Source organism: Muntiacus reevesi, chromosome 4 (assembly GCF_963930625.1).
Source record: "Muntiacus reevesi chromosome 4, mMunRee1.1, whole genome shotgun sequence".
Taxonomy (NCBI): Eukaryota; Metazoa; Chordata; class Mammalia; order Artiodactyla; family Cervidae; genus Muntiacus; species Muntiacus reevesi.
The window spans coordinates 115,890,334-115,915,835 of NC_089252.1; the positions used below are offsets into that span (position 1 = coordinate 115,890,334).

General features: G+C 59.1%; 1 protein-coding gene across 1 annotated transcript in view; it reads left to right on the forward strand.

Moving 5' to 3' along the window:
• The first annotated feature begins 1,758 nt into the window (after positions 1-1,758).
• WNT7A (Wnt family member 7A) overlaps positions 1,759-25,502 on the forward strand; it is a 64,350-nt gene continuing 40,606 nt past the window's right edge. The window contains exons 1-3 of the mRNA XM_065935446.1: positions 1,759-1,829; positions 7,097-7,323; positions 23,828-24,099. Of these exons, the coding sequence (XP_065791518.1) occupies positions 1,759-1,829; positions 7,097-7,323; positions 23,828-24,099 (570 nt within the window). The remainder of the gene's footprint in view (positions 1,830-7,096; positions 7,324-23,827; positions 24,100-25,502) is intronic.

Consider the following 25,502-nt stretch of genomic DNA (forward strand, 5'->3'; position numbering starts at 1 on the left):
GTGACCTGAGTGTGTCTTTGGTCTAAGAATGATGGTGCGTGCAGAGAAGAAAGAGCACGTTTGAGTGACCTTCTGGAGGCAGGCTGCTCAGGGCTGGGAGAAACACAGGAGGAGGATGGCTGCTTGTCTGCCAACGGAGCTCAATGGGGTCCACACGCCATCTCCCCCCTCTTGCCTCGCTGACCTTCCTTCTCTCTGGGGCACAGCCCTCATCTCCTCCTGGGGCTCCTGCCCACAGGAGAGCCTCTGTCCTGCCTTCCTGCTTCCTGCCCTGCTGGACCCTCTCCTCCCTGCCCTTCAGGTCTCACGTCTAAAATCAACCCTCCAGCCCTAGGGCTGTCTGTCCCCATCACTCTGTCTTATCATCTGCACCTGCCCCTCTGACGTCTCCAATTATGCACTGTTTACTTCGGGTCTGCCTCCCCCACCAGCTCGGAGAGAAGGATGTTGTACTTATTCCTTAAAATATCCGCGGCGCCCAGCCTGGGGCGTGGCACAGACATCTGTGCAACGGGAATGGACGCTAGAATAGGGGTTTTCATTGACCTTGTGTGATTTAGAAAAGCCATTCAGAAGTAATAGCCCTGGGGAGCCGGGAGCTGTTCACTAGAGTCACGCACGCCTTGTTTGCAATCTGGCTCGGCCACTCCTCCAGCTGGTGTCTTTAGGAAAACACCTTAGCTGCCCTGAGCTTCGATCTCTTCCGTTGCAGTCTGAGTCCCAGAGTCCCTAGCTGACTGTATCACGGGAAGGGGTCAACCCCTCTAGTAAGCTCCGACGCTGTCCCCGCGAGCGAGCCAGGCCTGTCTGCACTGCCCGGCAGGTGTCGCCGCGAGCGCGCGCTGAGCCGCCGGCTGCGCCCAGAGCCCTCGGGCCGCTCGAGCGCCACGCGTCTGGGTTGCGAGCGGGGCGTCCAGGCCTCCGCCCGACTCCGACTGTCCTCTAGGAGCGGGATCCGAGCGGAGGCTGTCTCACCTGGGCACCCACCTGCCTCCCCGCCTCGAATAGGCTGGGGTGAGGATGAATACGCTGAGCCAAGTCATCCTTCTCCGCCACTAGCCCTGCGAAAGGGGGCGCCCTCCCCCGAAGCTGTGGAGGCGGGTATTGGGGTGAGCTCCCCACGACACCCCCAGCTCCGAGCACTCGGCGGGACGGGGATGCGGGCCCGGGAGCGAGCGAGGGTTCTTGGCCGAGCCCCGATTTCCCCCCCAAACCCGAGAGCCGTCCCTGCGCGTCCGTTCACCCCGCAGTTGGCTAGTTGGCGCCGGAGGGGCGACTCGTGCGGACTCCCGTTGCCCCCCACCCGGCTGGGCGCCCGGGAGCCGGGAGGGGGCGCCGGGGGAGCGCGTGGGGCAAGCGTGAGCGCGCTCGGAGCAGGCGGCCCTGTCCCGCGGGCGCGGGGGCGCGGGGCGGGCGCTCCGGGGAGGCGGGCGGGGAGGGGGCGGGGGACGGTGGGAGGGGCGGGGGCGGGCGGCTGCAGCGCCCCCGCACGCCCCGCGCCTCGCACACTCGCCCCGGCCGCTCGCGCGCAGCCCGGCGTCGCCCCGCGCCGCGCTCGCTCCTCCCTCCTCCCCGGGGCTCGGTGGCTCCCGCGCTCCCGGCGAGGCTCCGGCGCCGAGCGCGCGGACGGGCGCACGACAGACGGCCTCGGGAAGCCTCGGCCCGCGCCTCCAGGGCGGGCTATGTGGATTGCCCCGCCAGGGCCGGCCCGCGGGATCAGCCCGGCCCGGCCCGCGGCCCCGGCGGCCAGCGGGGACTATGAACCGGAAAGCGCGGCGCTGCCTGGGCCACCTCTTTCTCAGCCTGGGCATGGTCTACCTTCGGATCGGGTAAGGGCCGCTCGCACCCCCTGCGCGCGCGTCCCAGCAAAGTTGGCGTGTCTCGGGGAGGGGTTGAGCCGCCCGCGAGCCGCCGCCGGCCGTCAACTTCCTTGGCTCCGCAGAGAGGCCGAGGGGGTGAGGTGCGGGAGCGGTGGGCGCACAAAGGGCCCCCGCAGGCGCGAGCCCCAGGGGCGCGCACAGCTCCAGAGACACGGGCAGGGGGACCGGCCGTCCTGGGAATGCCCGAGGGAGGAAGCCCCCAACCCCAAGCCAAGGACAACCGGCAGGGACGCTCCAGCGTGGGGGACTGTGAAGAGGGTCCCCCGCTGCAAAGAGTCAGAGCCTCCCAGGGACACTCAGACCGGGGCGTGGGACCGCCAGCCAGGACCACAGCCGCTCCCAGGGAGCTCAGCCCCCAGAGCCCGAGAGAAAGTGTCCAGAGAGGGGCGGGAACAGCCGCTCCTAGTGCAGGGCAGTCCCCGGGTGGCAGGCGGGGCGGGTCTGCGAGCAGGGAACAGGTACCCGGAGGGAGGGACGTTCGCTGGGCCAAAGCACAGAAGCCTGGGCACCACGCGTTTCCAGGGACCCTCAGGCCCCCAGGCCGAGGAGACAGCGCCAGCCACCCGAGCAGACGCACACAAGGGTAGAGCTGGAGATGGCTCGAGACACCCAGGGACGCAAGCTCGCGAGCCAGCGCCGGCGAGCGGCGGGACAGCCCGCCCCCTAACGCTGGGCACCCGCGGCGGCCGGCGCGTCCGCCGAGCGGCCCTCCCCGCCTCACCCCGGCGTTTCTAGGAGGTGGGCCGGGGGCGGCGCTCGGGCTGGAAGGTGGGAGGGGGCGGCCCGGGACGCGTCTTGGAGCTGCGTTTGCAGGGCCAGTCACCCTTTGTACTTCGGAGATAGCGCGCGTGAAGCGTGGGGGTGGGGGCTCCAGGGATGGATGGGGGTTCCGACGCGCCGGGGCCACCTTGGCGGGTTTCGCACGAGCGGCGCCCCCAGCTCCGCTTGGGGAGGGGGCGAACTGCAGGGTCTGCGGCGGGGTGTGTGTGTGTGAGTGTGAGTGTGATGGATCCTTTGTGTTTTGTCACTCGCTTCCCCCGCCTCCCCGCCCCGCGGCTCCGGCGATCTCGCAAGTTGACCGGCCGAGGCGGCCAGCAGGTGCTCAAGGAGCGGACCAGGCGGCTGCCAGCCGTGACCGCGGGCCGGGAGGCGGCTGCGGGACTCGCGCGCTGCCTGCCTGCGGCTGTTTTAAGTGTTATTGATTCGCCCGCGTCTGGGTGGCTTTGCTTTTCTTTTTTTTCCCCCTGCTTTAATCTTCATCTTGGCCCGCGCCCCGCCGCCCCGCGCGCATCCAGGAAGCCGGTGGGGCTGATTGGCGCTGGCCGCGTGCGGCTTTATCTCCTTTTTTAATTAGAAACGGGGCGGAGGGACCCGGGAGGGGAGAGAGAAAGGGAAAACAACAGAAAATAACCTCCTCTGGCCGCCCCGCCCGCCCGACCTCCCGCCGCCGGCGCCGAGACCTCAGCGTCCCCGCAGGGATCTAGCTGCCGGGAGGGACAGAGGGAGGGAGCCCTGGAGCCACGGAGGGCGCCCGCCTTCCGTCCCGCGGCCGCCCTTTGGGGTGGGGGCAGAGGGCCAGGTCAGGCGGGGAGTAGCAGGGTGGTTTGGGGCCAGGCCCTGCTGCTCTCTGCACCTCGGCTTATCCATCTGTAAAATGGACATGAAGGGAGAAGTTTCATGGCCCTCGCGACAGGCCCTCCTGTTTGATGGATGGCAAGGCACCTGTGTATTCTTATTTGGATAGTTCCTGTGACTCAGGCCCAAGCCTTTTGGAACATCAGACCCAATAACTACTACAGCAACTCATTTACCGAGTACTCACCGTGTGCCTGACACCTTTGGAGCACTTCCCGTGTTTAATTTTTCAGCCGCCCTTTGAGATGAGGTCTAGTTAATACCCTCATTTTAGCAATGGGGAAACCGAAGCCCAGAGAGGAGATGTAACTTGCCCAAGGTCACACAGTCTAGGTGAAGGAAGCTTCGGTAGCACCCTAGGCCTGAACGCTTAGCTTTGAGACTATTTGTGCCTGTGAATTTTTTTTTTTTTCCCCGATTATATAATTTCCCTCTCTGCCGGTGGAGAGGGTTTCCTGGTGGTCAGCTAGGTGTTCAGAGGTTTCTCCCGTCTTGTGGCCGGAGCATCTCTGCTTGACTTACTCTTTTTATGCTGCCTCTTCCTCCAATGGTGCAAACCTTCTAGCTCTGTGTTTTAGTGGCTGAGACGAAATGACTGAGAGCACTTGCCGGTTTCCGGGTCTCACTGTCTGTGAGCCTCGGCTTTCAGCTGCAGAGTGGACACGTGAGGTGAACGTGACAGGCCCTGTCCAGGAGGGCTGTTCAGAAAGGCCTCGTTGTCTGGTGTGTGTGGCGGCACGGCTGCCCTGCCTTTGCGTATAGTAGGTGTCCTGCAAAGCTCACGGATGCGTCCAAGGCATAGCTGGGGGTGCCTCTGCGTGGCAGGCACGCAGCCTGAGTGACGTTTCTGAGGCTCACGATTGGGATGGAAAGTTAGGAGGGATGGAGTGGGGAGGCAGGTTCCCTTAGGTGGGATGGTCAGGGAGGGGACCCTCGTGGTCACATGTGATGGCAAGAGGCCAAGCACGTGAAGCTCAGGGGGCGAGAGCTTCCCGAGAGAGGGACCGGCGAGGATCCAGGACCTGAGGCGGGAGGAGGAGGGCTGGTGTGTGGCAGGGGTGGCGGCAAAGAGGGCAGGGGTGGTCTGTTATGCGCTTGGAGAGCAGCGGGGGCCCCTCCCCTTGGCGAATCCCAATCCCAGAACGACTTCCCATAGCCAAGGCTGGGCAGGAAGGATGAGGCGCTTAGCTCTGCGGGGGCACTGATCTTGGCCGTGTCAACCAGAGCTTGATACTACAACCCGAGTGAGATCTTCTCGTTCAGAGGCTGCTTGATGGCCTTTCAAGGATTACACACAACGGGAGCTCCAGAGAAGCGGGCCATCTTTGTGTAAGCAGAGGGCTGGCTCCACGCTCCGGGCTGCCGTCGGAGCCTCTCTGGGGTTACCTGGATGCTAGGAGGTGGCCCCATGCTCAGGCCAGACACCCGTGGCTCACACGGTCGCCTGTCTTTCCCTGCGCCCTTGCCCGAGCCCTCCGGCAACGCTGGGCCACCCCACACCTCTGCCACCAAGGCCAAGCCGCCACCACCTCTGGCCTGCCCACGCTCCCTGTCCTCGTCCTGGAGTCCCTCAGTGCTCTCCCGCCCGGGGGTGGAGGTGGGGGGACCCTGCCAGTGACCGGCTTCCAGCCCTCCTGTGTCCCACGATGCACGGAGAACATTCCCACTGCCAGCCGTCTCCTCTCTCCAGGCTTTCCCCTTCCCTGAGCCCTGGTTCCCAGCTGGCTTCCGTGGTTTCTTTCTGTTCCTTGGCGATCCCAAGCTTGTCCCCCTCCTGGGACTTTGCATCTTCTATTCCACCCCGGCCTGGGATACTCTGCTGCAGACCTTCCCATGGCTGGCTCCCAACCCTTCAGGGCTCCGAGGCACTGTCACCTCCTCAGGGAGGCCCTCCTTGACCACTCCAGCTGAAGCTGGCCCTCCCCTCCCCTCCGCCCTCCGCTACTTGCTGTCACAGAGTCTTCACTTATTTTCTCAGTAGAGTGCATCGCTGAACGGCCTGTTGTGTTCATCTGGTGCGTGCGTTGTGGCCTTTGGTGGCCCCTTGAGGACAGGGCCTCGCCTGTCCAAGCCTGGTGCCCTGACAGGTGTCTGGTCTGGGCCTGTGCAGCGAGTGAGTGGGCAACACAGGAACCTCCCTGCCCTGGCCGTGAGCATGCTCTAGGCCACTCGTGCCTGGAGTGGGATCCACATACTCCATGGGCCTGCAGGAAGGAAAGACTGCAACTTTTATTAACACTTGTTTTTTATTTTTTTCTATTTTTCCTATTTTTTTCTTTTTTTCCCATTAAAAAAATTCTTTTCTGTTTTTTTTCTTATTTGTTTCTTTTTTGTTTTCTCTTTAGAGTTGCTTTTTAAAGGTGTGTTTATAATGAAACGCATACATCCACAATACATATATGACACATCTAAATGTTTTTTTCTTTAATGAATATCTGTGTACCCTCTGCCCTATTAGAGGCAACTGCTTCGTGAAACTGAGGGTTTACCTTTGTAGTTTCATCACACAGTTCAGTTCAGCCGCTCAGTCGTGTCCGACTCTTTGCGACCCCATGAACTGCAGCACGCCAGGCCTCCCTGTCCATCACCAACTCCCGGAGTCCACCCAAACCCACGTCCGTTAAGTTGGTGATGCCATCCAACCATCTCATCCTCTGTCGTCCCCTTTTCCTCCTGCCCTCATTCTTTCCCAGCATCAGGGTCTTTTCCAATGAGTCAGCTCTTCGCATGAGGTGGCCAAAGTATTGGAGTTTCAGCTTCAACATCAGTCCTTCCAATGAACACCCAGGACTGATCTCCTTTAGGATGGACTAGTTGGATCTCCTTGCAGCCCAAGGGACTCTCAAGAGTCTCCTCCAACACCACAGTTCAAAAGCATCAATTCTTCAGAGCTCAGCCTTCTTTATAGTTCAACTCTCACATCCATACATGACCACTGGAAAAACCATAGCCTTGACTAGACGGATATTTGTTGGCAAAGTAATGTCTCTGTTTTTTAATATGCTGTCTACGTTGGTTATAACTTTCCTTCCAAGGAGCAAGCATCTTTTAATTTCATGGCTGCAGTCACCATCTGCAGTGATTTTGGAGCCCAGAAAAATAGTCAGCCTCTGTTTCCACTGTTTCCCCATCTATTTGCCATGAAGAAATGGGACCGGATGCCATGATCTTAGTTTTCTGAATGTTGAGCATTAAGCCAACTTTTTCACTCTGTCACACAGACATGATCCCTAAATGATTATCAGTTCCATTTTGCATGATTCTAAACTTCGTCTGGATCAAATCTTCCCAAAGATGCAAAGGCAACTGGCTGAGTTCGTGTGGCAGTATGTTTGTGACTGGCGTCATCTTTCTTTGTGTCTAAAAAGGAAATTACGCCTAATAATGAATATACACAGATGCCGATGGGGATGATAAATGCGCGGACGTGGGCTGGGCGTGCAGTGTCAGAAGCTGAGAGATCCATGGTGGGAGCGGTGGGGAGGAGGCAGGGCTGGACACCCAGGCAGGGGCTGCAGGCTGGGCCCCGCCCCTCCACCTTGCTGGCCTAACGCTCCGTCTCTCTGTGTCCCCTGCTCCAGTGGCTTCTCCTCGGTGGTAGCTCTGGGCGCAAGCATCATCTGTAACAAGATCCCAGGCCTGGCTCCCAGACAGCGGGCGATCTGCCAGAGCCGGCCCGACGCCATCATCGTCATAGGAGAAGGCTCGCAAATGGGCCTGGACGAGTGTCAGTTTCAATTCCGCAATGGCCGCTGGAACTGCTCGGCGCTGGGGGAGCGCACCGTCTTCGGCAAGGAGCTCAAAGTGGGTATGTGCTACCCGGGCGCCCCGAGCAGGGTCTGACAGGCCGTGGGGAGACCAGGAGGCCTCAGGACTGCTCCGGGACCCCCTTCCCCTGCCCCAGGGTGAAACGCCCCAGCTATGAGATCCCGCAGGTGCGGCATTCAGGTCAGGTGATGGGGGGGTGGCGGTCAGCTCTCTGGTTTGAATCCACACCGCTATCTGTTCGTGGCAGAGCTGCAGACCAGGAGCTCACAGGTGAACTGGCTAATTCACCACTGATACTGATCTGCAAGTTGACGCCCAAATTTTAAAGTTATCCGTTTCACCTAAAAACATGAACTTGTGGCTGCTCTTGCAAAACTCGGAAGAGCTACTGATAGCTTCTACCTGTGTCCGCTGAGCTATCGATGGGCTGCAGCTGAGAACGCAGCGCCCTGTCGATGGAGCCTGGGCAGCCCAGTCACTGCCACAGGGCCCGTCCCTGCGCATGTCCACCCGCTGCCCTGATACAAGCCTCCTGGCCTCTGTGGGCATTCGGATCTCCAGCCCCTGTCTTATGGGACTGGTGCCTTGTGCAGTTAAACACACACAGACACGCGTACAGTGCCAGGCCACACATCCGGTCTCCACGGCGATAGTGAGGGAAGCCTGGTGGAAAGGGCATTGGAGTGATGGTGGCTGGGAGGCCCACGCTGGGTGGGGAAGGCCACTGTGTGTCTTCTCGCTGTGTGCATCTGGACCTGGGGGGCCGGGAACCCTGCAAGCCCACTGCTGAGCCGAGAGGCGGGGCGCTTCTCTGGAAGTGAGGTCAGCTGGGGTCCCCGGGCCACACTGGTTCACCCCAGCCCACTAGACTGCTCCAGGGACACCCCTCGGTTCTCCACCTCCTGCGGCCCTGACAGCGGCAAATCGAGTTCATGTCGGAAGGATCCAACCAGCTCTGCCCACTGCCCCGTGTCCTCACCCCAACCTTCGGGAGCACCTCAGGGCTCCCCAGGCACCCCCAGCCCCCTGCCTACCCCCGGCCGCCCTGAAAACCTCCCGTGGGCAGGACTGTCCCTTGTAAATGGAAACTGGACTCTGTCGTCTCCCACTTAACCTCCTGGGGAGGCTCTCCCGGCCTCAGGAGGAAATCCCACCTGCTTATCGGTCTCCCGCGGCCCCCGGTCCTCGTCTGTCCCCACCTTCTCATCCTCCCAGCCTCACCCTGCTCCCCGAGCATGCGACTCCAAGGTACGGCGCATCCCTTGCCCCTCGTCTCCTCTCCCGCCATCTTCTGAGCCCTCGCTCATGGCCCCTCATGCTTTTCTCACCTTCTCCTGTCCACGCCCCTACCCCCTGTTTCTGGGACCCAGGCCTGGGCTCTGGCATTTTAGCTGGATCTTTGTTAACAAGTGAGGTGTTACGTGTGGGGAAACCGAGGCTCGGGGGGACTTGCCCAAGGTCAGCAACAGTGAGTGGCACAGTCTCCTGGGGCTGGGCTGATTCCGGTCTCACTGGCAGTCTTGGAATAGCTAGCCTGTTGGTGGCATTGTGATAGTGCCAGGCATGGTGCAATAGTGGGGCTCCAGCGTAGGGAGCCCCAGGACAAAGGAGGCCCTGCTGGCCAGCGGCTCCCCAGCTGCCTAGAGCTGTGGAATTGAGGGGTCTGTTGCAGAGTGAGGCGGGGGGCGGGGGATACCACCAGTCTGCACTTCTCCTTTATACTACCAGTATATTCCCAGCAGGAGCGGAGGCCTGGGGCAAGGAGCATTCCTGCAGAGGAGGCTCCAGTAGAAGAGGTGGCCTCGGGGGTGGCTCCAGGAAAACCCCTGGGATTGCAGTTTTAGAGGACAGGCCTGCGAGCAACCTGGGGCTCACTCTGATTGAATCTGGGGCCTGGCTCGGGAGCGTCCGTCCATCCCGAACCATCACAGGGACCATGGGCAACAGGGCTGATGTGCGGGCCTGGGAGCCGCACGCCGACCATCTTCCAGGGAGCGGGGCGGCTCGGGCAGCCGTGCGAGGGCCGCAGGCTGGGCAGCTTCCACGCACAGTCCTGGGGATGGGGTCTGCAGTCGGGGCCCCGGCAGGCTGTTTCCTCCGGGGCCCCAGGGCTTGGTGTGTAGATGGTCACTGTCTTCCTGCGTGCTCACTCGGTCTTTGCAGGTGCCCTGATGTCTCTGCCCTCATCTCCTCTCTTAAGGACACTGGTCAGATTGGAAGACGGCTCAGCCTAGTGGCCTCATTGTGACTTAACCCCCTCTTTACAGTCCATGCCTCTAAATACAGACGCGTTCTGAGGTCCTGGGGGTTCGGACTGAGCGTATGACGTTTGGGGGACACAGCTGAGCCCTTAACAAGCAACCAGGCAGCAGGATGGTCTGCACTTTAGGGAAAAGCATACGAGGAGTGCCGGGTGCTCAGAGGTGAGACTCCAGGTGGGAGGAGCAGCCTGGACAGTGGAGATGGCCTTGCTCTGGGTCCTGAAGGGTGGGAGGGATTTCACTGGCCAGCGAATGGGATCCTGGGTGGAGGGAACCGCGGGGAAAAGACATGGGCGTGTGACTGCTCAGGGGAGGGGCAGCGGGGGTCTGCGGCCTCAGGAGGCAGGGGTCAGGAGCCTCAGGTGAGACCACAGGGCAGCCATCAGGGGCCTTACACACCAGGCATTCTATGACCTCTCATCAGGTTTATCAACAGTGTGGCCCCAGGGGACCCTGGAAGGCATTCAGCCCCCACTCCAGGCCTTTCCTCTGCTTAAATAAAGCGATGGCCTCCCCCTCGAATCCACCAAGATGACGAGGAGAGCACGTCGGTTTATACCCCTTGGGAGCATTTCTCAGGCGACTTCTGTCTCCGCCTCCCAAGTCACACTTTGCCTCTCCTGAATCTTGATGTCTGGTTTATCTACTGATAGATTCCCCGGAAGCACATTGTTTTGAGTTGTGTTTAATTTTACAGAGGAAAGGCATCACATAGTATGCGGTCTTTTGGAATTTACTTTTTTTTTCCCCATCGCCACTAACAAAGCTCATATGTGTCGTTCCTTCTGGCTGTTTTTTTAGAAACATATTTTTTATTTGGCTGCGTCGGGTCTTAGTTGGGGCATGTGGGGTTTGCGTGTGGCATCGGGATCTTTCGTTGCCGTACGTGACCTTCTACTTGTGGTGGGCGGTCTGCAGAGTGCTAGGGCTCAGTAGTAGTGGTGGGCAGGCTTAGCTGCTCTGTGGCATGTGGGATCTTAGATCCCCCCACCAGGGTTCGAACCTGCGTCCCCTGCACTGCAAGTGGATTCTTAACCGCTGGACCGCCGGGGAAGTCCCCTTGTGGCCGTGGTTGATTCGCGTCAGCCGTGGTGAATAGACCCCAGCTGTGCGCCCACACACTGGCTGAGGGGTGTCTGGGTTGTTACTCACAGGGCCCCTCCAGGCCTCCCTGTGCGCATGTCCCAGGGCCCCCGTGTGTCTCTGGCGTCTATAGTGAGCCGCGGAATTGCTGGTGGCAGCGGGTGAGGACAGACCTGCTTTCCCCAGTGACTGCGCACGTGCTGCTCCCCCAGCCAGCAGTGTTGACCTGCAGCCTCTCCAGCACCAGGGATCTCCCAGAGGTCTTCCTTGTTGCCTGCGGGGCGATGTGAAATGCTTTCTCACCGTCATCCTGATTTGCATGTCCTTGAAGTCACCAGGTTGCAATCTCTTCCTGTATTTGCTGCCTGAGCCGGTTTAGTCTTGGGTGAGTTGCCCATTCATTCTTGTCGCCCATTTTCCATCAGGTTGCAGGCGGTCGTGTCGTGTCACGGGTAGGGGGTGAGGGCTGCATCCCAGTTCCTGGGCAGGACCCCGAGGAGGGTGGGTCACCTGGGGCCTCACCCTCGCCTTTCACCTTCTCATTGAGCATTGATGGGGGGTTGGCAGAGTCAAGGCAGCCCTTCCTCATCCATCACCTCATTGGCTTCTCACACCTGCATCTCAGCTCAGCACCAGGTGGAGGCTGACCGTGTCACGTGGCGGTTTTGTGGCAAGACTGAGGTGGGTGGCGAGTCTCCTGTAGCCGCAGAGGTTCTTGTTTGTGTGGTCCTAACAGACTGTAGGGCTCTCGAGGCCGCCGTGGATCCAAGGCTGGTTGTGCCAGTGGGCTGTGGGGTGTCACCAGTGAGTCCGCGTCCCGCGGCCCCCCTCGCCAGGGGGCAGGCAGCAGCACCTCCTGGACGTAAGGCCCTGGCACTCGGAGGGTCTGGGCCATCGGGGGCGTCCCTTCACCCTCCCAGGAGGCCCCCGTGCCTCTCTGCTATGAAGACAAACTCAAGGAACTGGGGGCGCTCTGGAGTTTATTCCTGGTTATTCCAGGACAAGAAGATGTGGAATAGACAGGGGAGAGGCTGTCGCTCCCGTTTCTAACCTGAGCTCGTCATTTTGATTCTACGAAGCACATCGCCCAGTCTGTCCACTTCTTCCTACCTCCACCATCACCTCCTGGTTCCAATCTCCATCTTCAGAGAGCTGTCACCCAACTCCATCAGCCCCTAATACACTGCCCCCCGCCCCCAACCACACAGCCCCCAGCAAAGCCTCTCCTCTAGGTTGCTTGGACCACGGCGTCTCCCTTTGTACAACTCTTCCTGTTGCTCTGAGAACAAGATGCTGACCCTCCCCTGGTCCTTCGCTGACCTCTGTGACCTGCATCCTGACCCTGTCTCCCCCCACCCTCACGCGTGACAAGTCCTTCCCACCTCGGAGCCTTAGCCCCGGCTGGTCCCCAAGCTGGACGCCCTCTGCTCCTTCCACCCTCGGCTCGCTTGCCTGCGGCTCACCAGGACCTGCTGCGCAGTGTAGACTGTCGTCCCTAGTTGCCCCTCGCCTTCCGTGGTTTTCTTCGCATCACTTGCTATTCCAGGGCAACTCAGTGGAGGTGGGGGCCCCCCGGGGTACCAGTGCAGACTCCTGCCCCAGTTCCTTGTGGAACAGGGGTCAGAGCAGAAGGGCAACAGGGCCAAGCTGCTGAGCGATGGTGGGGACCTTGCATAGCCCAGCGTTGTGCAGGCCTCCACCCAGATGCTACCTCCTCCAGGAGGCCTTCTTTGACCACCTGGCCATGACAGGTGAAGGTCACTCCGTGCTGTTGCCTTGACAGCACTTACCACTTTCAGAAGTGACTGTGTGCTTTGGGAAGACTGCGTGTGTCTGACATCTGTCCCTGGCTGTGGGGAAGTCCATGGAACATGGACCTGTCAACCGTCTTCTCTGTGTGACCCCAGGGCCTGGCACCCAGTAGGTGCTCGGGAAACACGTGGAGACAGGCTTGCTTCCCAGGCAGGCCCGCTCCACTCTGCCCTCCATGTCCAGCCGCTCTGAGCCCTCCCGGGTCTTGCTCATCTTCAGGCCCCAGGTCTGGGTGCACCGCACACGGGGGACGCACCCTGTCCTCTTGGAGCGAATGCATTCCGTTTCTGAGCTGAAATGCAGCCCTGATCGTTCAGTCCTGCCCGTGGTCGTTCTGACCTGTCTCAGCCCAGCTTTCTGTTAGCTCTGTTCCCGCGTCTGCACTGCTTCAGGTGGAAGGAGTGTTGTCTAGGTCACTGCCTCGGGGAGGCCGCCCCCCACCACGGCGAGACTCAGGAGGACCTGTTACTCCGTCTCTTCTGGAGGACACAGGTCTCCAGCCCTCCCCACCCCCACCCGCCGCTCTGGGGTCAAAAGGAAGGCTCCCTGGATGATCAGTTTGGGAACTCAGCATGCTGTACTCTCTGCATTAGAGGCTCTGAGAAGTCCTGCAGACAGGAGAGCACCCTGAGCAGGCTTCCCTGGGGGTCCCCTCTCCCCAGACCTTGGGCTCACTGACAGTCTGCTGGAACTGCTCTTCCAAGGCACCCACCCCAGGGAACAGTGCTCTGGGGACCCTCATGGATGGGCCATGATCATCCCGGGGCTTTCGGACTAACCAGGAGTCCACCGGAAGTGTGTTCACCCGCCTCCGCGTCCAACATCCTTCCCCGAGGGCACAGGAGGGTGTGTCTGATGTGGACATGGACGGTGAGATCCATTCCATCCAGCATCGTTCTCCAAAGCCCCTTAAATCAGCCGCAACATTCAGAATACCTGGTCCTCTATACAAGTACCGGAAAACATTCCTGTGCGCGTGTAACATATGTACCCCAGACAGAATGAAGATACGCTGTGTGCAGAGTATTCACACAGTATTTTTTTCAAGATTCCACATATAAGTGAGATCACATAGTGTTTGTCTTTCTCTGCCCTCGTGGGCCGTCCAGGATGTTGCAGATGGCAGGATTTCCTTCTTTTTTTGTGGCTGAATAATATTCTGTTGTATGTATACATGCGTGTGTGTATATATATGTTTATATATGTATATGTATGGGCTTCCCTGGTGGTTCAGATAGTAAGGAACCTGCCTGCAGTGCAGGAGACTTGGGTTCGATCCCTGGTTTGGAAGATCCCATAGAGAAGAGAATGGCAACCCACTCCAGTATTCTTTCCTAAATTCCATGGACAGAGGAGCCTGGTGGGCTAGGTCCATGGAGTCACAAAAGAGGCAGACATGACTAAGTGACTAACACCTTCACTTCTTTTCATGTACACACACACACACACACCCCTATATGTATGTATGTATGTATTCATTATTCGTCTGTCAGTAGATTCTCAGGGTATTTGCATGTTTTGGCTATTGTAAATAATGCTGTGATGAACTTGAGGGTGCAAATATTTCTGAGTTAGCACTTGCATTTTCTTTGGCTGCATACCCAGAAGTAGAATTGCTATATGCTGGTTCTATTTTTAATTCTTTAAAAGAATATTTATCTCTTTATTTGGCCATGCCTGGTCTTGGTTGCGGCGTGATGCAGGGTCTCTAGTTGTGGCGTGTGAGCGTTTAGTTGTGTCACATGGATCTGGTTCCCTGACCAGGGATGGAACCCAGGCCCTCTGTCTTGGGAGCACTGTGTCCTAGCCGCTGGACCACCAGGAGTCCCTATTTTTAGTTTTCCGGGGACTCTCCACACTCTTTTTCCATAGTGGCTGCACCAGCCTACCATCCCACTGTACAGTATGTTAACCTTACTTCCGCTTTAGGTGCATTTGGTTGAATTCATGTGAGTGAAGTGCTCGTGGGTCTCCCCCGCCCTCGTGTCCACCCACTCATTCATTCATTGGCCCCACAGATATTTACTGGAATCTTCTGTGTGATAAGCGGCTGATGAACTGGCCACCAGGCCTGCCCTCGGGGTGCCCACCGTCTGCTGGGAACAGACAGCGAAGTCGGGGCTGAAGCGTGCCCTGGGAGTCTGCTGGAAGAGGGCTGGGCCCCAGGCGGATGGCACTGGCCTGCCTCATGGAAGGCTGCCCGCTGGGTCACCTAAAATGGGCCGCCGCGACCAGGGAGAGGAAGGGCGTGGTGGGGAGGGGCAGTCACAGGAGGCCTGCAGGTGTGACCCTGGCCAGAGCGGAGGTGGGGGGGGGGGCAGAGTGACCTGGGCACCTGCTGGATGCTGGGGGGCGGGCGGGGGACAGAAAGGGGCTGGAGACGGGTGGGGAAGGATCCTTCCAACAGGGTCTGCCAGGGGATGGGGGTGGGGAGAGCCCTCCGAAGCCCCTCTCTCTCCCCTGTGTCCGGGGAAGAGACAGGATGTGGGAATGATCAGATTCTTAGCACATATAGAAATCTGCTAGGAGTCCAGCATTATCATCAACAGAGAAACGGTGATTTCCTGACATGCGCTCCTGGGGACGGCTGCATTCTTTTTCAAATACTCACGACCTCCTGTTTGGTACGCCCCTGCGGAATTTTTCCAGGGAAGGGCTCCGGTGACCTAGGACTCAGGCGCTGGGGGCCACCCTCCTCTGCCTACCAGCCGGGCAACATGGATGTGTTTCTGGGCTTCTGCTCCCGTCCCACTTCACTGCGTCTCCTCCCGAGTGGTCTAGAGCAGCTCACCCCTCTCCCCGGGGTGACCCGCTGGGCCCAGGGTCCCAAGTCTGGGAAAGTGCATGCCTTGCACAATGGCTCCATCTTTCCCCCCATCTCGGGCTGGGCGGGTGGATGGAGCCCCTGTCTGGTGAGCGGATGACCGCTTGGAGGGGTGATTTGAAGACTTTTCCAGAGTGACACAGAAGCAAGGGGTGGGCCAGCTCCACTTTCTCTCTGCCATTTCTTAACAATACGCCATCTTGCCGGAGCAAAAGACCTATTCTTTCCCTATTCTTGTTTAGAACGCAGCTAACAAAGGACTTTTTGTCTCGTGTGCATTTTTTTTTTTTTTTTTTGCAAGCCTCAGTTCATCCTGGGTTTTAGCTCTCCTGACACTATTCTTTGAGATGACTCTTTTGTTAAAACGTTCTCTTGCCAGCTTTCCTCTGGTCGACAGACACACTTTCACACTCTCGCACGCCTTTACACGCATGTTCATTCATTCACCTGCCAAGGCATCGCAGATGAGTAATCTGGGTCCTCTGTATTGAACTCATCTTTGAATTCAACACAGAATAAGGATGGTGAAGGTGCTGAGCCAGAAGCCACAGAGGGGATGTCAGGAAGGCCCCTCGGAGGGGACCCCGAGCTGCGCCTTGAGGGAGATGGTAACCACTAACCCTCCTAGGAAGAGCCACTGCCTACCCACCCCTTCCAGGCGTGCTCTTGGCTTGGTGGCTGGTGCCTTGGCTTGTTTCATCTTCCTAACACCCTTAAGAGTCAGGTGCTTTATTATTCCCATTTCACAGAGGAGGAAACTGAGGCCTTGAGAGGTCAGACAACTCACCCCAGGCCCCACCCCCGGGAAGTGGAGCTGGGATGTCAGCCCAGCTGGATCAGCACTCCCCTGCCCCAGACCCTGCTCTGAGACCACTGGGCGACGAGGCCTGTCACCAGCTCGGTGGGAGAGGAAGGGTATTTGCAGGCTGAAGGCAGAAAGGCTTGGAGGAAGGAAGGAATGCCGTGAGTGTTTCTTTTTTTTGTAAATGTATTTACAGTTAAATCACAGGAAAATAGAGTATGCATGTGTGTGTTAACTGCTCTGTCATATCTGACTCTGTGTGACCCCATAGCTCGCCAGGCTCCTCTGTCCATGGGATTCTCCAGGCAAGAATACTGGAGTGGGTTGTCAATTCCTTCTCCAGGGGATCTTCCCGACCCAGGAATTCCTACATTGCAGGCAGATTCTTTACCATCTGAGCCAGTATCAATCAGTCATATGGCTATTTTGAATTAGATTCTGATACACCTACGGGCCAAATTATTGCAGTGTACAAGTATTAAAAAAAAACACAACTCAGGTGTTTGAATAATCTTCTGCAGGTTTGTTGTTGACCCTTGATGAGCGGCAGCAGTGTGCTCCAGCCTTGCTCACTGGGATGAGATGCTTGGTTGCAGTGGAGGCAGAAGAGAAGGGCAGAGGCTAGGGGCCAGAGGTCAGCTCTGAGGGCCTGTCCCGTCAGCCGGGTTCAGCCAAGACACGTGCCCCTGAAGCCCCCACTCTTCCGTTCATCCAGAGGCCCCCCAGTTCCTCGGCTCGGAGACAGCAGGTGTGGCATTCTGAGCCCACAGAGCGCTGTGAGCGCCATGCCACGGGCTGGCAGAGGCCACTTTTTTCCATCTGGTTTTCCAAATCATCATATATTTCGGCCGGTGTCACTGCAGATTGCTCACTCTCTGACCCATCGGCTTTAAATAGCAAAAGAGAAAAAAAAAATACAGTGCACTTTGTGGTTTCCAGTAAGATACCGTAAATACACCCAGATAATATTCCGGTTCAAACCATTTGCAGCGGCTGCGCAGGGCGGTGGAATGGAATCTTTCGGGCAGGCTTGGACACCAGTTCATTTCCTCTGTCCCCGCCGGGATCATTACGGAGCTGGAATGCAGGGAGGGCGTCAGCTGGGCTCCCCGGGTTCATCTCCCTGATAACTCCAGTCTTTACGAAGAAACTCCCAGGGAACTGGGCCTCTCTGAACAGAGAGTTTTCGTTTCATCTTCAGGGCAGCTGGGTCGTGTCCTCTGGGCGGTTCCCACTTCCCAGGTGGGGAGGCTGAGGCTGGGGAGCTGGAGTCCCTGCTTAGGGTCACCCCACTGAGTAGGGAGCAGCTAGGAGGGATGAAGACGCTCCATCATGGCCAAGTTCGGAGCTGAGGCCACCTGGGCTTCTGACTGGAAAATTACCTGGAGATGTAGGTGGCCTAGTGGAGGAGCCAGAGGTGGAGGTGAGGGCGGGATTCCTGCTTGTAGCCAGGAATCTAACCCTGTAGACCCTGGCTCTAACCCTCAGGTCTCGCTGAGTCACTGGTGACCTGGGCAAGTCTCCCGGCCTCTGTGAAGCTCTGGGTCCAGGAGGAACCCTGGGCTTTATGTCTGTGGCACGGGGTACTTTTCTCTGGTTCTGAAGACAGAGGGCCCTCTGCCCAGGCCGGGCGGCGGGGCTGGCAGGACCTCCTCCCCTGCCTGCTGCCACCGCTACCCGTGCCAGGGCAGGGCCACTGACCCTGGTGGCCGGGAGCCCTGTCTCCCTGGGCAGAAGCCCCGCCCCAGAGCCCCCTGCCCCTGTCACCTTCCTGTCCTGCACTTTGCAGGGTCCTGGCCGCCACTGAGTGATGCGATCTTGCTGTCTGTCCCCCAGAAGGCGAGGCCAGGCCTGGATCCCTCCTCTCAGGCTCCTCAGCCCCTGCATAGTAATCCCACCCAGGAGGTGCTCGGGAAATAGCTGTGGAGTGAAGGAACAGGGCTCTTGGCTTGGTCGGGGGGCGGAGGAGAGGCAGGGCAGATGGAGGCTTTTCCTCTGCTCAGGGACCAGAGGGAGACGGGGGTGGTCGAGGTGAGAGGGGGCCGAGTCTGCCCCTGGCGGGGATGGTCAGCAATGGCCAAGCCCACTGGACCCACGAGGAAGAATCCGAAAGGAGCCTGGCTGGGGGTCGGTAGGACTGGAGTGGGTGTCCTGACCTTAAGGCAGGAGAGAGGGTCAGACTCTGGGGCCAGGCTGACCGGGTTTGGGGCCTCGTCAGAGCACACCACCTCCCTGGGTCTCAGTGTTCACATCTGTAAAATGGACATAACGACACTGCACACCTCATGCAGTTCTTGCCAGAATGAGGTGAGTTGATCTGTATTGAGTTTTAGGAAAGAGCCTGGTGGACAGTTAGCATTTCATGACCTTGCTTTTCTTCTTATGAAGCGGGTGCCATTGGGTCGCCACCTCATCCTGTTTCTGCAGCGGTAAAGCAGACCCCCAAGGACCCCTCACAGACGTCCAGTGAGACACACCTACGCAGCATCGGGAAACCGCCCCACTGGAGGGCCTTCCCCAGGCTCAGAGAGGGGTGGTCCCGGGAGTACGCATGTGGTTGGGGTCAGGGGAGTCCTTCGAGGCTGTCTGTGACCTCCAGGTTGGCATCCTGGCTGCCCCTGGGCAAGTCCGCTCCCCGAGCCCCAGTTACCTACAGACACAATAAGGAACTGCTGTTCGCCTGGGGCGGGCGGAGGGCGTGTGGGCAGAAGGCATTTAAGGTGGCCTCTTATGCGGAAAGTCTGAGATTTTAAGATTTGGGGATCCTTGTCTACCTTCTTTCTGCCGTCAACCCTGTTCTCAGCAGCCCATCCCGTTTGAATGGGTCTTGTAAGTGACTTATTGATGTTTTAACCGATAACCACTGAATGGCAGAAATAAAGGCATTTTGATCGGGGTCGATGCCTTATGCCAAAGGAATCTCTCTCAACCATGGACTTTCCCACGCAGTGAGGAGCCAGGAAGGGAGGTGGGGGCCGGGACTGGGGGAGGACACTGCTGACCAGCCGGGGCCCAGAATCGCAGCCCAGGCTGGTTTGCTTCTCAGAGCCTCGGTCTCCTCCTCCTTGGTAACGTTGTGGAGAATGGTGGCCACCCGCAGGGCCATTGGGAAACAGCCTCAAGTATGGGTCTGGAGCAGAGCAGGTGCTTCACCAAGGTCCCTTTCCTTCTAACCTCTCCCTGCATCCCCAAAAGCCCCCAAACCCCAGGCCTCGGGCAGACTCTGTTCCGATGCCCTGAGTGGGGGGATGGGGAGGTTGTGCCAAACAGGTGCGGCCCATCCCTGCCCTGCACCTGCCAGGTCAGAGCCTCTCTGGACCCCGGTCAGCTAGGTTCCCCACCCACAGCTGAGCAGAGCTCTTCCCCAAAGCGCCAAGCTGGTAAGAAGCACTCAATGAAGTTTCCTCGGGTTTTGGCCACTGTTGGGAGCCTGCCTTCATTCATTCATTAAAGAGATGACGTACTGAGCACCCATTCCACAGCAGTCCCTCGGGATACAACACAGCGCTGCCTTGCAGGGGGTGAAGCTCAGAGACAGCAGGAGTGGTCGGTGCAGGGTGAGCAACAGCCAGCAGACAAATCTAACACGGCAGGAGGGCAACGGAGAACGCCAAGGCAGGGAAGTTTCTCTCCCTTCCTCCCGGGAGGCCTGGGATTCCATCTGTTACAATTATCATAATTCTCACCCCCGCTTATTCACGCGCTGGCCACGGGCCAGGTGAGTGAGACTCACAGATACGGACAGAGAGGTTCAGAGAGGCTCAGTGACTTGCCCAGGGTCACCCAGCTTCTGGCAGGGTGGAGTTGCTCATTCATTCATCCCTCCCTCACACGCTGTCGTGGGGGCTTTCAACAGTGGGAGGCAGACAGGCAGGTAACCCTGAGTCTGGCCGGGCAGCCGGATGCTGGGTCATTCCCACACACTGGCCTCCACATGGGGCAGCCGTGTCCTTCAGCCCCGGTGGTCCAGTGGCTAAGACTCTGCCCTCCCAGTGCCAGGAGATCCGGGTTCTATCCCTGGTCAGAGAACTAAGAGCCCACGGCAACTAAGAGCTCACATGCCACAGCTAAAGTTTCCGCGTGCTTCAGCTGAAACCCAGCACAGCCCAAGTACGTATATTCTTTTAAGAAAGATCTTTAATAACAGTCATAGCAGCAATGTCAATTGTGTCCGGAACAGTCACTCCATGCTGGGCGCAGTGAGTCAGCCCTGCGCCAGCCTATGACTCAAAGATGCTGTTACACCCATTTCAGAGAAGGAGCAATAGAGGCCTCGACAGGTATACAGGCTTGACAGGAGTTACGCGCCAGCCCCCTGCCCAGGGCAGCTTCCCTGGTGGTCAGTGAGGAGGGGGAAGTAGGGGGACTGGGCAGTCCTAGTCTCCCACTGGTGGGCAAGGTCTCGGTCAAGGTCAATGGCAGGAATCAGCAGCCGCCCTTCCACATCTGGACTTGAGTAGCCAGTACCTGGGTCCTGGGAGCTTGAAAGCTAAGAGTAATTGTCCCTTTGTTTCCTGGGGGCCATGGGTGCAGAGGTGAGGCCCAGCTTGGGGGCGGGGAGTCGGGGGAAGGCCATGGCCCATGATAGACGTCACCTGGGTCAGAGCATGACCTTGAACTCAGGGGAGCTGTGTGTGTGCAGGGGTAGTCGCCCTTCTCCCACCCGTCTGGGATATGCTGGGGGGATCCCCGGGAGAATGGAAGCCATCCGCATCGCTTTTGGGTTTGGGTAGGTGTCCTCCCTGAGCTTTTGGGTTGCCACGTGTTGCAGAGGGGCCTCAGAGGCCCGGGGACCCTGAGTGGGAGAGCCCCGCCCCCAGTCCCCGGCCCCGCCCACTGAGTGGGAGAGCCCCGCCCACGGAGTGGGACAGCCCCGCCCCCTGTCCCCAGCCCCGCCCCACCCCAGGGAGGAACCTGGGGGGCAGGGCAAGTCTCAGGGGTCTCAGGGGGCAGGGCAGGCTCCCCCCCCCCCCGCCCCCTCAATTTGCTGCTCTGCTCTGGGGCCGATAAAGGAGACACAGTGTCTGATCACCTGCCGAGGCCGCCAGCCGGGCCTCTGCCCTTTGCGGTCATTGGATCACTGGGGACAGGTCCCAGTCTGCACAGCTCAGCGCTGCCGCCCCACCAGTTGGGTGGCCTGAGCGAGCCAGACTTTTCTCTCGGCCCTGGATTTTCAATAACTGAAGACTCCTCCTCCTTACCTCACAGCGTTCTCCTAAGGGACTGTGAACTACTATCATCAGTATGAATTGTAATCAATCTGATACCGGGGTCACTTTCTCACGCGGGGCTTCCCTGGTGGCTCAGATGGTAAAGGGTTGGCCTGCAATGCAGGAGAGCTGGGTTTGATCCCTAGGTTGGGAAGATCCCCTGGAGAAGGAAATGGCAACCCACTGCAGTATTCTTGCCTGGAGAATCCCATGGACAGAGGAGTCTGGCGGGCTACAGTCCACGGGGTCGCAAAGAGTCAAATGCAACTAACACACTCCTTCTCACGCCAGGCTCTTTGCTAAATTCTTTGTTAATTTTAGCAAGTCCGCTCAACCTCCCTGACAGAGTGGGTGGTCCTTCTGTTTTGTAGTGGAGGCACTGGAGCACAGAGCAGTTAGGTGACCCGGCTGAGGTCACACAGCTAGAAAGTGGTGGAACGGGGCTTTCCTCCCCGTTTTACTCTCTATGTTCCCTTCACCTGGTGATTCTCTGCTGTCTGTGCGGCTCTGACCTCACTGTTGTCTCTCTGCTCCCGTGTGCCGTTTCCTTCTGGGTCTGATGCTCGGTAGTGTGAGCTGGAGCTTGAGCCTCAGGATGAGGAGGAGCTTGTTCGCATCGTGGGCTCTCCATGGCCAAGCTGGGGTTTGGACTCGGGCGTTTGGGCTCAGAGCCTCTGTGTGAGCAGGGCTGTCTTGGAATGCCAGGGTCCGGCCGTGGCACGGTGAAGCAGTGGGTCTGGCAGGTGGACTGGCCTGCGTGTCTGCAGGGTTGGGGGAGCGGGGGCCGGCGGGGGAAGGTGGCTGGGGGGCAGGGTGCTCATGTCCTGGCAGCCTGGGTGGGGGGCGTGAGAAAAGGTCTCCCTGAGTCAGGTGACAGTGAACTGGGGCTTGAAGCATCTTGGGGGTCACTGCCTCCTCCACCTCCCCGGCCCCTGCTTCAGCCACCATCATCCCCGCCCCGGTTCCTGAAATGCTTCTCTGCCCCCAGGGCCTCTTCCTCCAGGGGGCTTCCCTGACCCCCACCCACCCTGGCTCTGAGCGCCCACACCACATGCGGAGCCTGGGTTCCTCTCCTTCGCGAGTGGTCAGTGCTGCTCTCAGACCCAGAGGGGCTGGGAGGCTGGGTCCCCAGCCTGAGTGCTCCCCCGCTGGGTTCTGTCTCCTGCCCCCCAGCTACGCAGGACCCTCACGCCCCGCTGACCACCCCAGCGCCCTCCTGCTGGGCCCATGTACCTCCTTCCACGGGGCCTCCAGCTGCCCTCCCGGCCAGGCCCCGTCTCCACGTAGCTGGGAAAGCGTGTGGGGAAGCGGCCCCTCAGCGCTGGGTCTCGGCCTCCCCCCTGTAAGGTGGGGACCCCGTCACAGTGCCTTCCTCATGGGGACCCCAGGGAATAAGAGGTCGGAGTTTCGACCAGTGTCTGATGGTGGAGCACACCTGCTCCGAGATTGATTCAAGCCTGTGAAAGTGAATGGAGAGTGAGGACTCGATGCCACTGTGAGTGGGGTCCCCAGGACCCCGCTTCCCGAGGCCGGCCTGTCCTCCCGTCCCTGCGGGCGGTCCCTCTCCCCTCCCCCAGCCCTGATGGCCACGTCGGACGGAGGCTGAGGACGCAGGTCCCGGCCTTGTCTGCACATGCTCACAGTCTCGTGGGCTGGACCTCTGGACCACAGGTGACCCGGGCACAGCGGGAGCAAGACTCAGGAGTGCCGCGGGCAGGTGGGTGCCCAGAGCTGCAGACAGACTCTAATCTCTCTCTTTCTTTCTCTTTTTTGAATCCTTAGATTACTTACTTATTGACTGAGAAGTTGCTTTTATTATATTTGGTAGAGTTCTATTTAGATATTATTATTCAAAAAATAACAATAAAATATGTATTAAAGCATAAGTATAAGTTTGCACACCACGTTTTACAGAAGGTCCTTTCATCAGTTACTTGAAGGCTCAGCGTGGCATTGAGTCATCACTCTCCATTCACTTTCACAGGCTTGAATCAATCTCGTAGCAGGTGTTTTCCACCACCAGACACTGGTAATAAACCCTGATCTCTTATTCCCTGGGGTCCCCACGAGAAAGGCACTGTGGCTGGGTCCTTACTTTACAGTGGGGAGGCAGAGACCCAGGGAAGGGGTGGCGGCGACTGAAAGTAACAGAGCAGAGACTGATGTTCTGGGGTTTCGGCCCAAACCTGTGGCTCCAGAGCCTTTGCGCACTGTGGGTGCTCAAAATGCTGCTTGACGGTCACCAGGTCCTGTGTGTGTGTGCATGCGTGTGCGTGTGTGCACGCCGTGCATGCAGCCACGTCAGCGTGGAGAGTGGGTGGTAATCGGTACAGTGGGGGCCAGGCAAGAAGGTGCCCCCCTCCTCCGCTGCCCCCGCCCGCTCCTGAGGACGTTCAGTTACTGGGGATTGAATGGGGGTGCACGTGATGAGGGGCCCTGGGGGCGAGTGCCGGGCACTGTGTCGGTCCTGGCGGACCCCAGCAGAGCTCAGCCTCCCTCCTCACCCCGGATGCCCAGACCCAAGCCCAGTGTTTCCACTCTTGTCCCCGCAGGGAGCCGGGAGGCCGCCTTCACCTACGCCATCATCGCCGCGGGCGTGGCCCACGCCATCACGGCGGCCTGCACCCAGGGCAACTTGAGTGACTGCGGCTGCGACAAGGAGAAGCAGGGCCAGTACCACCGGGACGAGGGCTGGAAGTGGGGCGGCTGCTCTGCCGACATCCGCTACGGCATCGGCTTCGCCAAGGTCTTTGTGGATGCCCGGGAGATCAAGCAGAATGCCCGGACTCTCATGAACTTACACAATAACGAGGCAGGCCGAAAGGTAGGCAGCCGGGGAGGGGAGCTGGGCGGTTCTGGCTTCTTCGTTAACGGCTGGGGCTGGGGGTCGGGCGGTGGGCCGCGGGGCTCTGCCCTCAGCCTCGTTCAGCTGGAGTCCACGGTTGATCTGCTGCCGGTCGGGGGTTCTGTGTGGTATGATGCTTATCAGTGAACGGCAAGCCTGAGTAATTGTGTCCCTGTTAGAACACTGTAACTCAGCAAGATGGGACGAGGGGCGGATGTGAACTCTCATCCTGGGATCCACAAAATCAGCTGTAAAAACTCAGATTGTGGGGTGGGGGCAGTTCGGGAGTCAAAGTGAGTTCAGTAGAAGTCATCCCCATGGGGTAGTTGCCGTGGCTGGTAACGCATCCTTGCTCCGCTTAACCAAGATCTGGAGCTCACAATGATGGAGGTGACCACTCCCTCTTCACTGCCTCCTCACGTCCTCCGAGAGTCTGGGCTCAGCTTGGAAGACAGTCTGCAGTGTCCCAGGGTGGCCTCCGCCTCTGGTTTTAGACTCAGATTTTCATGCACAAGCACTTCATTTTTTCCCTGTTGGTTTTTAAAACTGGTCGTTACCAATGACTCTTGAAAAATGTGCAAGAGGGCCAAGAGAAAGAAGGTTACTCCAGGGGCTCAAACACGTGTCCTGGCGAGGGGGCCTGGCGCTGCCCGTTTGGCTTGCCTTGGTTTGCTCGGTCATGTCTAGGGGCAAGCAATCTTCTACCTCCCTCCTCACGGCATCCCTGTGAACGGCAGCGCTATTACCCCGTTTTGCAGATGAGGAGATTGAGGCACACAGGGGTTGACTGACGGGCTCTTCAGGGTCAAAGCCAGAATGTGAAGTCTGGGGTCTGGCTGGCGGGCTGGCGTCCTCTGCACAGCGTGGAGTGGCAGTGGGCCCCTGGGTTCTGATTATGGCCCTTGCCGCTCTCTTCCTCCCGGGAAGGAAGCAGAGCTGGCGGGACTGTCCTCGGTCCAGGGTGAGGAGGGGCGGGGAGGGGGCAGGGGAGCCCTTCCCAGGCCCTGGCAGCGCGGCTGGCCCTCAGCATGGGGTGGGTGTGACTGCAGATGGTGCGTACGTGTGGTGTAGGAGGGATCCGTCTGGTACCGACATTGGGGGTGGCCCGCCCGTCTCAGAGGGGAGCCGGGCTCCCTGCAGGCGGATAAGGAAGAGGTACCAGCAGCCCTCTGTCCCTCCCACTGCAGTCTTCGGCCACGTCCGCTGTGTCCGAGCCTCCCGGCTGGCCATGGTGAGTCACAGGGGCAGGTGCTTAGCTGGTCTGTCCCTGGTGATGCTGGTGGGTGGGGGGGTTAGACTGAAGGCCCTGCCGGTCCAGCCCTGTGCCGGGAGCGCCTGCCCAGGGCATCTGTCCCTCCCACTTGCTACGGTCGGAGCACTTC